This window comes from Hyperolius riggenbachi, chromosome 3 (genome assembly GCF_040937935.1).
Source record: "Hyperolius riggenbachi isolate aHypRig1 chromosome 3, aHypRig1.pri, whole genome shotgun sequence".
Lineage (NCBI taxonomy): Eukaryota > Metazoa > Chordata > Amphibia > Anura > Hyperoliidae > Hyperolius > Hyperolius riggenbachi.
In genome coordinates, this window is record NC_090648.1 from 224,562,582 (window position 1) to 224,580,750 (window position 18,169).

The 18,169-nt window shown below is 45.5% G+C and overlaps 1 protein-coding gene across 3 annotated transcripts in view; it reads right to left on the reverse strand.

Moving 5' to 3' along the window:
- The window catches only part of TMEM266 (transmembrane protein 266), a 108,624-nt gene that overhangs the window by 17,426 nt on the left and 73,029 nt on the right, over positions 1-18,169 (reverse strand). For all 3 annotated transcript variants that reach the window (XM_068275849.1, XM_068275846.1, XM_068275847.1), the window contains exons 5-8: positions 17,266-17,322; positions 13,226-13,364; positions 12,876-12,991; positions 3,824-4,001 (exon numbers count right to left, since the gene is read on the reverse strand). In XM_068275849.1, the coding sequence (XP_068131950.1) occupies positions 3,824-4,001; positions 12,876-12,991; positions 13,226-13,364; positions 17,266-17,322 (490 nt within the window). The remainder of the gene's footprint in view (positions 1-3,823; positions 4,002-12,875; positions 12,992-13,225; positions 13,365-17,265; positions 17,323-18,169) is intronic.

Consider the following 18,169-nt stretch of genomic DNA (forward strand, 5'->3'; position numbering starts at 1 on the left):
TTATGATATGATCCAACTACTCCTTTCAGAGCTTTTAGGCTGGTTTCACAGTGGGACGTTACAGGCGCACGTTAGAGCAGCCTGTAACGCAGCCCACCGCACAGTAATGACAAATCAATGGGGCTGTTCACAGTGTGGACGTTGCGTTACATTGTAACGCTGCGTCACAAGACAACGTACTGCATGCAGTACTTTGGACGCGGCTGAGCCGCGTTAGACTGCTTGCACGTGCTCAGTAATGTTGGGGAGGAGCGGAGAGCGGCCTGGCACATGGCTAATTAATATGCACTGCACGTTATGACGTGCAGTGTTTACTTCCTGGAGCAGCCGCTCTGTGCGGCGATTGGCCGGCGGGACCAAGTGATGCCGCATGCGCACAAGAGTGCGCATCACGGCATCACTGACGCCAGAGTGAGCTGCACAACGCGGCTCACTCTGACGTCCAGATCCAGCACCACCAGGCGTTGAGTTAGGGGGACGTTATGCGACCTTAACGCCCCCTCTAACGCAACGTCCTGGTGTGAAATTAGCCTTAAACATGCAGGCCAGATTATTTAATTCTGTTTGTTCATTTAAGCAATCTGTATTTGAAGAGAGCTAAGTGACCCAAGCTTGCCTGCACTTATCCTAACCTGGCAAACCACACAGATGCAGACTGACACAGCAGGTTGGAAGAAGGAAGTCACTGGAGTTATTAAAGTGAACCTCCTGACTAAAAATCTACTCGGCAGCACTGAAAACGCTTGGTATTTCATTAACAGTTTTACAGCATCAGAACTTTGTTTTTCTTACCAAAGCATCATTTTTAGCTACACAGACGCTAAGCTCCGCCCTATCAAAGAAAACTGCCCGGGCATTTTTCCCCTGATGAGGTTGTTCTCATTGCCTAGCAACTGGGAGGGGTGATAAGGATACAGGACAGTTGGAACTGTGTCTCCCATCTCCCTGTCACCTCCTTTCAACCAAAAAGATGGCTGCCCCCATGAAATCACAAACATTTGCCTGTTCTTTTAAAACAGGGTGGGTAAGAGATTATATTACCTATCTATTTTAATCAACATAACTAATGTAACTTAATGGCAGTATGTTGGTTTAGGCTAAAGTTAGTCAAGGAAGGAGTGCATCCAACAGTCGCTTGCCACATAAGAACACCCCTCTAGGAGCAATATGGTTACACTGAAGCATATGAGAACAGTGAAATGTGTCTTATCTCTTTTGTTCCAGGCTTACTTATACACACACACCATGCCTGCATCTTTATCACATTACCCAATAATGTCTGTAAACAGCGCCATTTCTTATCTGACCAACTGGCAAGGAACAGAAATGATCTCAAACTTAGAATCAGTGCAATCAGTGCTTGCATGCTTACAAAGATCTCACTTTGCACATATAAGATAATCCTTCTTAAAGACACTAAAAAAAAATAAAAATTGGTAAAGCAAAACAGATTCTGTTGTACAGCGCCATGGAAGATGCTGGCGCTATATAAATCAATAATAATAATCTATACATTTATTTTATTTGTCACCGATAGATCAGTGGCTCTACTGCTTAAATCACACTTCTAATGAATCAATCACATCAGAGTTTCCAAATTGTGTTTTTTAATGTTTTATTTAATAAAGCATCACCCCTTTCTCATGAGAATGTACAGAATATTTCTTTAGAGCTTTGTAGGTTTATAGGCTGATAAGAAAGCCACATTGAGAAGCAGATCAACACTACGGAGATATTCTGGGCAAGCACATCCCAAGATTACAACAATCCACAATTGTAGAAGTACATCCAACACAAATGAATATATTCCATAACTAGTGACCTTAGCCCTTAACGGGCTAGGTCTGTCTCCGCGTTCCCGCCCGTCACGCACGCACCCGCCGCACGCCCACGTGCACCCGGCCGCTTGCTCGCACGCCTGCCCGCCTGGCTGCCTCCTTCTTGTCCTCCCTGTATGAGGCTGGGTCCGTGCTGCGCACATGCGCAGTAGCAAAAAGCACGGACCCAGCTACACAGGGACAGTTGCCTATTGTTATAGAGGATGGTGAACAGCCACAGCCAGTGGAACAGGCAAATAGCCCTTCCTTGGGAGCAGTTAAAGGGAACCTGAAGCGAGAGGTACATAGAGGCTGCCATATTTATCTTGTATCTTTATCTTAAGCAATACCAGTTGCCTGGCTATCCTGCTGAACTTCTGCCTCTAACACTTTTAGCCATTGACCTTGAACAAGAATGCAGCAGATCAGGTGTTTCTGACATTTCTGTCAGATCTGACAAGATTAGCTGCATGCTTGTTTCTGGTGTGATTCAGACACTACTGCAGCTAAATAGATCAGCAGGACTACCAGGCAACTGGTATTGTTTAAAAAGAAAATAAATATGGCAGCCTCCATATACTTCACGCTTCAGGTTCCCTTTTAGGAAGTGCTGTTGTCCAAAAAAATTTGCCTACTCCGTCATTGAATAATGGAATACTCCCAGCACAGTGGTTGAGCCTGTATCTCAGTTTCAGGAGTACTGTAACATTTCTACATCATTAACAGCTGCAGGAAGAAACAAGACAAGAAGACAATCAACTAGTCCCTGCTGGTGTGAGATAAAAGGAAATGTAAGCACCTATGTGAAAGATTTAGGCTGACCTCTGTTACACATATAAATCTTAAAGTGAACCTAAACCGTGGCAAAGAAAAAGTTTCACTTACCTGGGGCTTCTGCCAGCCCCCCGCAGCCGTCCTGTGCCCGCGCCTTTCCTCAACGATCTTCCATTCCCCCCACGGCGGCTTAGTTTCGGTTTCTGCCGACTGACAAACGGTGGGCCACTGCTCCTGCGTGGCCCTGGCCGCGCGGATCCTCGTTAGTTTTCCCGGTGGCAAGAGCGCCCTGCGCAGGGGAACACGAACGAGGACGCACGCGGCCAGGGCTGCACAAGCACAGTGCCCCATGAAACTAAGCTGAGGTGGGGGCGCAACAGAACGACTGCAGGGGGCTGATAAAAGCCCCAGGTAAGTGAAACTTTTTCTTTGTGAAAGTTTAATTTAATGTTAAAGTACCCATATATTACGCAATTTGTGGCATAGATATCTGGCAGATGATTGATGCTGCATTGTGGCTGCTCGATCGTAATTTTGATCAATTTCCATCCAAAATTAATTAAAACAATTGTCCTGGAATGCTGAATAGATCTTGTTCTGGGTCACGGTACAGGTGCCCCATTGGCAGTGGAGAGAAGACACGGGACCCTGGAGGAGGTGGGCCTAAGTACCATTTTCACACTCACCACGGCCGGGAGAAATTCATTACCTGGGAGAGACCTGGGGGGCCCGGCAGGCAGAAGTGGCTGCACAGATATCCAATAGATTTCATGCTGAAATCTGTGTGCAATACACTGGCAGCAACTGATCCCTCTCTGGTCAGATTTGATCAAAGAGGGAGCAATCTGATGGTCGAATCTATAAGTAGTCAGTACAGTGCTGAGACAAGGGTTATGTGGAAACTGTGAGCAGCAATCCAATAGCTGGCTTATCTGTTGGGGTTATCTCATTTTTGGGGATGGGCAACCCATGGGCATTTGAATTGAACAATGAGAACAGACAAGAGTAAAGGGTGCCTCCAGGAGAATATGAGGAGAAGCTTTCAGGGAACCGGTCCCACAGGAGATGCCACAGCCCCTCACATTGTATACTGGTACTCGAAAATGGATGTGAAAAACAGAACACAGCACTGCCACATTTATTTATACTGTTTAGTGCCAATTGTCCCTTTGTATATGGATACTGTGTTTGGGAAGTTTAGCATTGTATATGGTGGAACTGTTTGTACTCACCATGTGGCAGTTCTGTAATGTTCTCTGTAGCTTCTTCATCAGAATCCCTGTTTGCCATTACCTTGAACCGACCATTTTTATTCTGCAAGTTGTGTGGGAGTTTTAAAGCTCTTTCTCTCTCTGCAACTAAATCCAGGTCTTGTTGGGCAAGGTGTGCTCTCAGCTGTCTGATCTCAAACTAGAAAACAGAACACCTCATCAAAAACCATGAAACAGCAACACTGCACATTCACAGACCGTACAATCACAGATTTAATGTGATATGTACAAATGATTCCCGCATCATTTCAGTCATCATTCAATTGTTAGCAGATTATTTTACCCATTTTTCTTTATTTAAGCAGAACTGGTGCACACCAGAGGAGTTTTTCTGAGCGTTTTGAGTTTTTAAATCTGCTGCTAATGTTATCCTATGTGTCTGTGCACACTGGAGCAATGAGGTTTTGTAAAAAACCCCATAGCATTACATTGGGAAGAGCTTTTAGAGGTTTCAAAAGCTCTTCCCAATGCAATGCTATGGGGTTTTTTACAAAACCTCATTGCTCCAGTGTGCACAGACACATAGGATAACATTAGCAGCAGATTTAAAAACTCAAAACGCTCAGAAAAACTCCTCTGGTGTGCACCAGGCCTTACACAGGTCGGAAGACTTTTGCTCATTCTTTGTAGTCTAATGACAAAAAATACTTAATACAGATTTCAGGAAAATATTTGAACTTTCAATGCTAAAACAATTTTATGTCAATCACACTGTGAACAGACCCCCCCCCCCCCCCCCACACACACACACACACCCTTCCAAAAAATGCAAATTTAAATGACTTAAAGATAAACATTGATTTGCTCTTACAAAGTAAATGTACAGAGTTCAAGATGTGGTCACTGAGCTGCAAAATCAGATTTCATTAATTAAAGGAATACTTAAGCCAAAAAAAAAAAAGATGATATTTACTCACCCGGGGCATCCCTCAGCCCCCTGAAGCTGGATGGTGCCCTCGCAGCCCCGCTCCGATTGTCCTGTCCCTGCCGGCGGCTACTTCCGGGTTCGGCGACAGCCGCCAACAGGCTGGGAACGCGGCTGATTCTCCGCGTTTATATATATACGCTATAGCAGCATAGAGGGTGATATAGCGGCTGGGAACGCGGAGAATCAGCCGCGTTCCCAGCCTGTCGGCGGCTGCCGCCGAACCCGGAAGTAGCCGCCGGCGGGGACAGGACGATCGGAGCGGGGCTGCGAGGGTACCTTCCAGCTTCAGGGGGCTGAGGGATGCCCCGGGTGAGTAAATATAATTTTTTGTTTTTGGCTTAAGTATTCCTTTAAGGCAAATACTGTATGTGAGCAGAAAAAAATACTATTACTGCCATCTAGTGTCAGGAAGAGAAATTATGCTCATAATTCAGAGTTGATGCAAATATAATGCAGCTTGGAAATTGCCAGCTGCTGCATTTGGTTGATACATTTCTAAGCTGTATAAATTTGCAGAAAATTAGTATACATTTGCCATTAACCTGTAACCATTAGCAGGTCATTGACTATGTATAAGAATGCAGATATTTTGAAAAACAGTAGTAAAAAGATATTCAATCATTTGCTTTCATTGTTAAAATTTGTCACACCACTTCTGAGGCCTGTGCTAACATCATATATGTAATATATATATGCACAGAGCGCTCCCAGCAGTGGTTGCGTGCTGTATGCTGTAGTACACATGCAGCCCAGCCAGCGCAGGTGTACTGCTGCACAACCAAGCTGACCGGAAGACGGGGCTGGAGGGCAATTACAGGTACCGGAGTGTGCAGAATGGAGAACAGGGGGAGCGGTGAGCATCAGGTCAGCTCACCATACATGCCTGCTGTCCCCATTGCTCACCTTTATTTGGGCTCTGGTATCCTTTAAGCCACTTAGATTCATCCCTGACTGACATTTCCATCTTAAAGGGAACCTTAACTGAACGGGGGGTAAAGAGTTTCAATTACCTGGGGCTATTACCAGCACCCTGCAGCAGTCCTGTGCCCTCGGAGCCGCTCTGGAATCCTCCGGTCCCCTGCTGTCAGTTTCGTTTTTGACGACTCACCAGTCGGCCGGCCGCCATGTGTATTATTGGACGCATTCCCTACTGCAATTAGCGCTGTTGCGGACCGCAACGCGTACAAAAATACGCGTTGCCACATATCTACGCGTGCGGAATGCGGCAACGTCGCTAATTGCAGTAGGGAATGCGTCCAATAATACGCATGGCGGCCGACCGACTGGTGAGTCGTCAAAAACTAAACTAAGTGACAGCGGGGGAGCGGAGGATTCCAGATCGGCTCCGAGCGCACAGGACTGCTGCAGGGGGCTGGTAATAGCCCCAGGTAAGTGAAACTCTTTACCCCCGTTCAGTTAAGGTTCCCTTTAACCACTTCCCGACCGCCGTATGTACAATTGGCGGCCGGGAAGTGCACCCCGCAAGGACCGCCGTATTGACAAATGGCGGCGGTCCTTGTAGGGGCATGGGCGGAGCGATCGCGTCATCCGTGACGCGATCCTCCGCCTGGCGCCGCTCACCCGCCGCAACATCCCGCCGGCCATACGGAAGCGCCGGCGGGATGTTAACCCGACGATCGCCGCATACAAAGTGTATAATACACTTTGTAATGTTTACAAAGTGTATTATACAGGCTGCCTCCTGCCCTGGTGGTCCCAGTGTCCGAGGGACCACCAGGGCAGGCTGCAGCCACCCTAGTCTGCACCAAGCACACTGATTTTTTACCCCCCCTGCCCCAGATCGCCCACAGCACCCATCAGACCCCCCCCTGCCCACCCCCCAGACCCCTGTTTGCACCTAATCACCCCCCTAATCACCCATCAATCACTCCCTGTCACTAGCTGTCAACGCTATTTTTTTTTTATCCCCCCCCCCCCCTGCCCACTGCTCCCTCCTGATCACCCCCCCACCCCTCAGATTCTCCCCAGACCCCCCCCCCCCCATGTACTGTATGCATCTATCCCCCCTGATCACCTGTCAATCACCTGTCAATCACCTGTCAATCACCCATCAATCACCCCCTGTCACTGCCACCCATCAATCAGCCCCTAACCTGCCCCTTGCGGGCAATCTGATCACCCCCCCACACCAATAGATCGCCCGCAGATCCGACATCAGATCACCTCCCAAATCCATTGTTTACATCTATTCTCTCCTCTAAACACCCACTAATTACCCATCAATCACCCATCAATCACCCCCTATCACCACCGGTCACTTTTACCTATCAGATCGAACCCTAATCTGCCCCTTGCGGGCACCCAATCTCCCGCCCACGACGCTCAGATTGCCCTCAGACCCCCCCCCCCCCTTATCAATTCGCCAGTGCATTAATTACATCTGTCCTTCCCTGTAATAACCCACTGATCACCTGTCAATCACCTGCCAATCACCTATCACCCATCAATCACCCCGTCACTGCCACCCATCAATCACCCGCTGTCACTGCCACCCATCAATCAGCCCCTAACCTGCCCCTTGCGGGCAAACTGATCACCCACCCACACCAATAGATCGCCCGCAGATCCGACATCAGATCACCACCCAAGCGCAGTGTTTCCATCTATTCTCTACCCTAAACACCCACTAATTACCCATCAATCACCCCCTGTCACTGCTACCTATCAGATTAGACCCCTATCTGCCCCTAGGGCACTCAATCACCCGCCCACACCCTCAGAATGCCCTCAGACCCCAGCCCTGATCACCTCGCCAGTGCATTGCTTGCATCTATTGCCCCCTCTAATCACACCTTGAGACACCCATCAATCACCTCCTGTCACCCCCTAGCACACCTACCCATCAGATCAGGCCCCAATTTGCCCCATGTGGGCTCCTGATCACTCGGCCAAACCCTCAGATCCCCCTCAGACCCCCTTCCGATCACCTCCCCAGTGCATTGATTGCATCTATTTTCCCCTCTAACCACCCCCTGAGACACCCATCAATCACCTCCTGTCACCCCCCTAGCACTCCTATCCATCAGATCAGGCCCAATACAACCTGTCATCTAAAAGGCCACCCTGCTTATGACCGGTTCCACAAAATTCGCCCCCTCATAGACCACCTGTCATCAAAATTTGCAGATGCTTATACCCCTGAACAGTCATTTTGAGACATTTGGTTTCCAGACATTTTACGGTTTTGGGCCTGTAAAATGCCAGGGCGGTATAGGAACCCCACAAGTGACCCCATTTTAGAAAAAAAGACACCCCAAGGTATTTTGTTAGGTGTATGACGAGTTCATAGAAGATTTTATTTTTTGTCAAAAGTTAGCGGAAATTAATTTTTATTGGTTTTTTTTCACAAAGTGTCATTTTTCACTAACTTGTGACAAAAAATAAAATCTTCTATGAACTCGCCATACACCTAACAGAATACCTTGGGGTGTCTTCTTTCTAAAATGGGGTCACTTGTGGGGTTCCTATACTGCCCTGGCATTTTAGGGCCCCTAAACCGCGAGGAGTAGTCTAGAAAACAAATGCTTCAAAATGATCTGTGAATAGGACGTTGGGCCCCTTAGCGCACCTAGGCTGCAAAAAAGTGTCACACATGTGGTACCGCCGTACTCAGGAAAAGTAGTATAATGTGTTTTGGGGTGTATTTTTACACATACCCATGCTGGGTGGGAGAAATTTCTATGTAAATGGACAATTGTGTGTAAAAAAATCAAACAATTGTCATTTACAGAGATATTTCTCCCACTTAGCATGGGTATGTGTAAAAATACACCCCAAAACGCATTATACTACTTCTCCTGAGTACGGCGGTACCACATGTGTGGCACTTTTTTACACCCTAAGTACGCTAAGGGGCCCAAAGTCCAATGAGTACTTTTAGGATTTCACAGGTCATTTTGCGACATTTGGTTTCAAGACTACTCCTCACGGTTTAGGGCCCCTAAAATGCCAGGGCAGTATAGGAACCCCACAAATGACCCCATTCTAGAAAGAAGACACCCAAAGGTATTCCGTACGGAGTATGGTGAGTTCATAGAAGATTTTATTTTTTGTCACAAGTTAGCGGAAAATGACACTTTGTGAAAAAAAACTATTAAAATCAATGTCCGCTAACTTGTGACAAAAAAATAAAATCTTCTATGAACTCACCATACTCCTAACGGAATACCTTGGGGTGTCTTCTTTCTAAAATGGGGTCATTAGTGGGGTTCCTATACTGCCCTGGCATTTTAGGGGCCCTAAACCGCGAGGAGTAGTCTTGAAACAAAAATGACCTGTGAAATCCTAAAGTTACTCATTGGACTTTGGGCCCCTTAGTGCAGTTAGGGTGCAAAAAAGTGCCACACATGTGGTATCGCCGTACTCGGGAGAAGTAGTATAATGTGTTTTGGGGTGTATTTTTACACATACCCATGCTGAGTGGGAGAAAGATCTCTGTAAATGGACAATTGTGTGTTATAAAAATTAACAAATTGTCATTTACAGAGATATTTCTCCCACCCAGCATGGGTATGTGTAAAAATACACCCCAAAACACATTATACTACTTCTCCTGAGTACGGCAATACCACATGTGTGGCACTTTTTTGCAGCCTAACTGCGCTAAGGGGTCCAAAGTCCAATGAGCACCTTTAGGCTTTACAGGGGTGCTTACAATTTAGCACCCACCAAAATGTCAGGACAGTAAACACACCCCACAAATGACCCCATTTTGGAAAGTAGACCCTTCAAGGTATTCAGAGAGGGGCATGGTGAGTCCGTGGCAGATTTCATTTTTTTTTGTCGCAAGTTAGAAGAAATGGAAACTTTTTTTTTTTTTTTCTCACAAAGTGTCATTTTCCGCTTACGTGTGACAAAAAATAATATCTTCTATGAACTCACTATGCTTCTCAGTGAATACTTTGGGATGTCTTCTTTCCAAAATGGGGTCATTTGGGGGGTATTTATACTATCCTGGAATTCTAGCCCCTCATGAAACATGACAGGGGGTCAGAAAAGTCAGAGATGCTTGAAAATGGGAAAATTCAGTTTTTGCACCATAGTTTGTAAACGCTATAACTTTTACCCAAACCAATAAATATACACTGAATGGGTTTTTTTTTTATCAAAAACATGTTTGTCCACATTTTTCGCGCTGCATGTATACAGAAATTTTACTTTATTTGAAAAATGTCAGCACAGAAAGTTAAAAAAATCATTTTTTTGCCAAAATTTATGTCTTTTTTGATGAATATAATAAAAAGTAAAAATCGCAGGAGCAATCAAATAGCACCAAAAGAAAGCTTTATTAGTGACAAGAAAAGGAGCCAAAATACATTTAGGTGGTAGGTTGTATGAGCGAGCAATAAACCGTGAAAGCTGCAGTGGTCTGAATGGAAAAAAAGTGGCCGGTCCTTAACCTCCTTGGCGGTAACCCCGTGTGTGACACGGGGTAAGCCGCCGGAGGGTGCCGCTCAGGCCCTGCTGGGCCGATTTTCATAATTTTTTTTTTGCTGGACGCAGCTAGCACTTTGCTAGCTGCGCCAGCACTCTGATCGCCGCCGGCCCCTGCCCGATCGCCGCTATCTGCTGCGGCGCGGCCCCCCCCCCCCCAGACCCCAGCGCTGCCTGGCCAATCAGTGCCAGGCAGCGCCGAGGGGTGGCCCGGGACTCCCAATGACGTCCAGACGTCAGTGACGTCGGTGACGTCATCCCGCCCCGTCGCCATGGCGACGGGGGAAGCCCTCCAGGAAATCCCGTTCTATGAACGGGATTTCCTGATCGGAGATCGCCGAAGGCGATCGAAGCGGGCGGGGGGATGCCGCTCAGCAGCGGCTATCATGTAGCGAGCCCTCGGCTCGCTACATGATTTAAAAAAAAAAAAAAAATTTTAAAACTGCTGCGCTCCCTCCTGGCGGTATTTTTCATACCGCCAAGGAGGTTAAAGTGGACCCAAATTGAAAATACAAGATTTCAGAAATAAAATCTATTTTCTAAATTATAATAATAAATAGCAGCCTTTTTTCAGCTGCATGATGACAAATATAAGATATTTTACATTTATTGGAGGAACCCCTCCCTTCCTTTCATATTGCCGGGATTTTTCCGGCAAACTGATTGAGGAGATAAAAAACAAAAACAAAACACAGGCTGCTACTGATGATGTCACAGGGGAGGTGACTTCAGCTTGTGTGAGATTTCAAATAGACGACGCCCCTGTGAGGGAGGGTAGCTGATGACAAACACACCCATGATCTAAAACCTCCTACTAAGCTCAGAGGTAATGGCTGCCACCTGTGTAACCCTAGTTATGAAAAGAGAAGGGTGAAAAGCATGCACTGAAATGCTCACAGGCTTGAAGGAGTGTTTATTTATCTTTGTATGTGTCAGAGTGGTGCAGCTAAATATTTTGAATTAAAAAAATGTTTGGTTTGGGTCCGCTTTAAGGAGTAGAAAGCCCTAGGTCCTCAAGTGGTTAAACAATCTTATGTGCTCCTCGTGCTGCAAGTCTGATAACTCTGAAAGCATTAAAATGGGAGCATGCTGTACCTGATCATTTAGGTGCCGCCATAGGCCACAATGTTATTAGCTTATATAGCGGCACCAGGTGATTTACTTAGGCAAAGGAGTGCGCCACTGCAGCCAAACTTCAGCTAGCTGATTTCAGCACCTTTACAGCCGCTGTTATTAGCTACTTTGCAACCACTTAGGTAAACTGCACCTTTCCAGCTGTTGTAATTAGCGCCTTTCCAGCTGCCCAGGTAAATAAGGGGGAGGTTAGTGTTAGAAGTGGAATGGGATGAACATTAGGTTACAGAGTGAGATGCTAGAATATCAGTATAATTACCGATATTCTACGATCAAGGATCTGGGACAGTAGATTGACATTCCCTTGCGCCCATTTTACCAGGTGCCCATTTTATATGTACGCAACATTAATTATTAATGTTACATACATCTAAAATTAAGATAAATACACTTTATGTGTAAAGGGCACAATGCATTTCATACGTTGATGTCTAGTACCTTAAAGTGGAAAGAAACTGTTCTACTTAGTGTTTAGTGACCCCTTCCTTTCTTCATGCACATCCCCCCTCTTCCTGCATCTTCCCATGGGTGCACAGTCACCATCATGCAACGGAGCATGTGACATCAATTAACAGCAACAAAAAGGTCTGTTTCACTGGTAAATAGATTTTATATGTAAATTATATATGTAATTTATATGTAAAATATCTATGTACAAAAAAAAAAAAAAAAAAAAAAAAAAAAAGGACTCCACTAGCATAGGTAACCAGTGCAGCAATGTAACACACAAAAAATTCTTGCCCATTTCCTTGTGTTTCAAAGCAGGTGGAGAGCGTGTTCGTTATCCTAAAAAATAAATATAATAATACTGTACCAAACAAAACAAAAAAGAAAAAAGCAACTGTGGGATTGGGAAGGAACAAAAATGTATTATTCTGATACTCGATCTATGGGCAACCACTGCACTTCTTCCACTGAAACAATTCTGTGACATTCTCTTGGCATATAAAGACATGTCCCCCACAATGGCTGCGCTAAAGTAAGGAGGTTTACTGTGCGCGACACTAAATAATATATAGATACAGCTGACTACAAAGCATGCCAAGCAAACTGTGGGGCAGGATAGGTGTATGCGATAGAACAAATCCACACTGTTGTTCTGCAATCCGCTGTTCAATCATACTGTGCAAAACCAACGTCTATCAGTCTATCAGAATCTATGTGCAATAAATGAAACAGCAACAGTATGTAAAAATCAAGATTTTATGGGTGAAGTGGAATTACTACTTTTTATTTATGTAAAATACTGCATTGATTTGAATGCATTGACATTAACTCAGCAATGTCATTCTAGACTTCTTTTTCATACATAGGCTACATTTTGCGCTGATGAGAAATCAATGTCGTAGGTTTAAATGTTGTATTTACTGTTTATATACCCATTTGATTTAAAGCATGCTGGCAGAAAGTATTGGGGCAGCTAGATTGCTTGGAATGGTGTAGGACTGACACTATTATACAGTGCACAGCAATCAGCAGCTAGGAAGCCCAACTAACCGCTTGCTCTTGGCACATCTGCGTTAGCCTCTCCAGCTGTTCTTCCCGGATGAGTTTTGCTTTCTCATACTGCTGCACCACAATATCCATCTCCACTTTCACAGGTAAGACATAAGCTGCAAGAAACGGGACAAAAAGCCCAAACACGATTTATTCATTCAGTGACGGCAACATTTCCCAGTAACCTCTAATGAACATTTGCTTCTTGTAAAATATTTGGCTTATTGGATGAATTAAAGAACACTAAATGCTGTTTTAATGAACTGAACACACAGTACTTGAAAAACTAAAATGGACCACATCTATGGCAATGCTACATCTGAAGAGCATGGAAGGTGAACCTCACTCACCATCTATGATTCTCTTCACTCTCCAGATCCTCAGTGAAATGAAGAGACTGATGGCATCCCATGGACTACTTGGTCCATTGGCCACAGTAGAAGCCACCATTGGAGCTAAAGAGAGTATAACAACAGCTCCATCCAGTACCTGGCAGATGCACAGAAGAACAAAATCATTAAAAAATACATTATACAGCAACTAAGGGCCAGAACTGAAGAGACTGATCCATTGACATCGCTGCCAAAGAACTCATGTTTAAAGTAAACCTGAGACCGAGAAAAATTAAAAATGATACATACCTGGAACTTCCTACTGCCCCCTTTAGGCAGATTGGTCCCTCACCGCCCTCCCATCGTGCTCCCGTCGCCAGGAGCATTGTGTGCCTGCGCCGACTGGCCCTAACTTGTAGAATTACCAGACCGCCTAGCAGAGGATACAGGTGGTGTGGGAAGACGGTGAGGGACCGATCAACCAGAAGGGAGCTGTAGGCAGCCCCCGGTATGTATAATTTTTTTTAAAGTTTTCTCGTCTCAGGTAAACTTAGGCTACATACACACTTGAGATAAAAGTCTTTGGAAAAGGCAAGATCACAGACCAATGTTACCCCCTTCCATGTAGTAGAGAGCCATACCTACACAGTCTATTCTATGGAGCTGAACTCCCCATTAGATAAAATCTTTGCAAGATGCTGCACACAAAGATGCCAATACACATTCAGAATCAGAATCAGAGTTTATTATCGCCAAGTACAACGGTGGGTTGTACCCGGAATTGGTTTTGGCGCATACAGGGTCGTCGATGAAAAAGACAAGAAACAGCATACGGATAAGCATGGTACATACATAGACAGGGGACAAGCATACATAGGACAACATTACAGCTTGTGCGTACAATTAAGCAGAGTGCAGCATTGCATACAGTTAAGCATGGTACATACATATAAACAATAAAAAGCAAAAACAAAAAGTAAAACAGAGAGCATTACAGCATACACGTACAGTTAACGTAATACAAACATAGCAAAGCATACATTGATAGCAGGAACAGAAAAGAGTGGGACTGGAGGAGCAGCCTGAGAGCCGATATGAGCGCTGCCATTTTCGGCACTGGACGCTACACAGCGACACGCTCCCAACAAGACAGGTGCTACCGATTGTCCACAAAAGTAGAGAGAGAAGGCTGAGAAAACTGAGGGGCATCATGATGGAGGCGGACAGCAGAGTTCACTCGGACCAGGTTGCCCGAGGGGTAGCACTCCTGATTTCAAGTCTGCACGTCTGGAAATGAGGGTGCAGACTCAGTGGGGGCCCTGTGAGGCCAGGAGGCACTTTTGCTGGGCCGCAGTGGTGGTGGACTTGGGGCCGGGGGCAGCAGTGGTGGACAGGCCAGGGGGGTTTACCTTGGTGGTGGCAGGACATCAGATGCAGCAGCCAGCAGTAGGCAAAGGTAGTGGACCTGGCAGCCAGTAAATTTAGCCCCCGGCTTGTGGCCTAGTGCAGGTAGGATGTAGGTGGCCAGGAGGTCAACAGCACAGACCATTAGTGAGGATGGTGTGTCCGTGGGTGGTCTGGTGGATCCAACAACAGTAGCGGTGGGCCGGTGCAGCTGCAGGGAACAGATGGATGGATCCGGCAGTGGCATGCTGGTGTATCCGTCAGCGGCAGACCTGCACTGAGGAGCAGAAGAGCCCGCTTATCCCCTTCATGCTGTGGCAGCGATGTTGTGTCTGGCAGGCTCCCTTCCCAGCTCGGAGCACGTGGCACAGCTATGATCAGCTGACTGTCCGGCGCATCCGATTCCCGGTCAGCTGATCCAGCGGCAGCCAGCAGTGGGCCAGGACCAGTGGTCTCAGTGGAGCCAGCGCTGCACGTGTGGCGATCCAAGGGCGTGGGCGCGATCCGCCGAGCGCCCGATTAGCGGAAGATTCCCCAGGCTGTGTGGCGGCGTTTCGGGCAGCTGGCTGGCTGGACTACTGAGGATGGCAGAGTCCCCGCAACACGTGGCCGATCAGCTGGCATCCCTCGGCCTGCTCAAAACTCTGCGGCCCACCGGCTCCCACCTGCGACCTCCGCTATTCCCGCATATTCCCCCGCATCTTCCCCAGAGGGGGAGAGAGAGCAGGTGAGGGACAGGGGGGAGAAAGGAGAAGAAGACCGGAGCCCTGTGGCCGCGGCGTCCTGTTACGGCGCCATCTTGATTCAAAAGATCAGTATCTGCAAAAGATCCATTCCTGCAAAATGCATTCATAGTCTATGATATCTGCAGATCCTCATACACACCTTGTTTAACAGACAATCATCTGCATATCTGACAATTATCTGCAGGTCCATCCTGGTGGATCTGATCTGCAGATGAATGTCTGTTAAAAAGGTGTGTACGAGGATCTGCAGATATCAGACTATGAATGCATTTTGCAGGAACAGATTTTTTTGCAGGAACAGATAGATCTTTTGCAGATACTGATCTTTTGAATGTGTACAGCATCTTTGTGTTCAGCATATTGCAAAGATTTGTATCTAATGGGGAGTTCAGCTCCATAAAATAGACTGTGTAGAGTATGGCTCTCATACTACATGGAAGGGGGTAAAATTGGTCTTTGATCTTGCCTTTTCCAAAGACTTTTATCTCAAGTGTGTATGTAGCATCAAGTGTTCAATCTCACTACATATAAAGCAATTAAATTTTTACAATGCATGAATTTGAAAATATGCAAGGAAAATTAGACAAAAATTAGACATTGCCTAGAAAACAATGCCTGATTTTCCTAATACATGATTTGAAGAGCATTCACCAAACCGATTGCTGCATGCATCTCTGTCCAATGATGTATGCTGCCCCATTCAGAGTTTGTTTTCATTTCAATGCAGAGAAATGTATTGGCATACAGTGGGGTATTCGTTCACCTGTAGGTTTTAGTGGCTTCAAGAGTTTGCATATTCACCTTGTGATTGCAAGAGAGTGCCCCTCCACATTTTTAAAACAGACTGCTAATTTAACTGGCTACCCCGAAACAGATTTAGACTATGATAGGGATATAAAACTATGAATATGGGAAATATTGTAAAACTATGTAGTCTGTAAAACACTGTAGAACAGGGGTCCCCAAACTTTTTCGGTCAAGGGCCGGGGTCAACATACTTCAGACTGCTGGGGGGCCGGAACATACATAAACCTATGTTGAAAAACTTTACATCAAATCTAGGTACTTATTTCTCCCAATCATGCCTGGAGGAGAACTCCCAACAGCAGCCATTCAGTCATGCGGCGCCCGAAGAACATCTTTGTGCACCAGACAGTGAAGCATACCCAGGTGACAACTAGCCGTCCAATTGGACAGCAATATCAGCTGATGCAGAATTGGAATGGAAACCAGTGAATGTCTGCTTGCTGGCTTCTACAGTATGTGGATGGGTGGTGCCAGCACTGCTATTCCAAATGAGGGCCACCGATATTTAAAAGGTGCAGTGAGCTGCATCTATAAGTTACACATTTTGTGTCCTTGGGGGCGGTGAAAACGCCTTAGGGGCCTCATTCGGCCCAAAATTTGAAGACCACTGCTCTAGAAGATGCAAATACAAAGTAGTAACAATATACACAGGAGTATCATCACTGGGCAGTCAAGTACTAACAAAAAAAGTTAGGAGGCAGGATTGCAAAGGAAAGTTACTATTTTTTGTATGCGTTTTAACCTCTAGAGGGCTCCAACTTCCCAAATACAGACCAAGACCTCAATCCCAATCATTTAAAGTAAAATTCTAGTTTTGTTATAAAACTAAAAACAGATTGGTTCTCCACAATTCTTCCTGAATTTGCAGCCAAATAAGAATTCCCAAAATGATTAGTAAGTGCAAGTTGCACTTCACTAAGCAGTACTCTGGAGAACAGATTGCCTATAATATCCCACCTACAGGCACAAGTAACTAGAAGCACAGGAGCTTGGAGAGCACAGTATTGCACTCAGGCATGTTACTAGTAAATAGAAGATGCCCAGCAACCATTGCAGTGTATGATGATATTTAGTAAGTCAAAGAAATGTGAACACACTTACCTCACATTTGTTCTCAATATAATCCCAAATGCCCAGGACAATAATTCTTAATAGAGTCTAGATGAAATAGAAAATGATATATTTTTAACTGTACTTTCACGTGACAATTTGATACTCCGTTTCAGGTAACGACTAAAGCAAAGAGTAATAGATTAAGATAATGCCCTAGGCCAGGGGGCCAAATTAAATTGTTTAAATTATGTAAAAACGTATGCTTATTCAGTGGAATGAAAAATGTAATATTTGTATTAGGCCTTGTTCACATTGCGTTCCGTTCGCGTGTCCGTCCACGTTGGGCTGTTTTTGAGGCGCTTGGGTGGGCGGTTCGTTTGTGCTTAGCGGTTTTCTAAGCGGTTTGTAATTCACTCCCTGACGCAAGTCTGGAAGTGAACTCTTTGAACCGGAAAAAAATAAGTACATTGTATTTATTCTTAAACGCGAATGCAATCGCTGCACAAAACTATTTTGAGAGAGTTTTGCAATTCTCCTATACTTTCCATTGAGGCGGAATGGCCTCAAAAATGGTGCACGCACCGCTTTACTGAATGGACAGCACACGACCCGCGCTGATATGAACTTTCTCGTAGAAAACGCCTGCAGTGTGAACAAGCCCTAAATGTGTACTTGGCCAAGTGAAAAATACTTTGTTGTAACTCTGTGAAGGTGTACAGGATAAGGATTGCTGATTTCATTACATCATGGAACCAAAAAACTAGTCTTTGCATCAAAAAGTGACAAGCTAAAATGGAGATGCTTGGTGGAAATCTGCCATTTCCTATAAGGGCTTAAAGAGAGTCTGAAGCCTCTTAAAATTCCTCTATTTAACAATCCCCTTCTACAATATCACCCCATGTAAAACGCAGCTATCCCGCGGCAGAGCACTGTGCTAAAACCGCCCAAATCC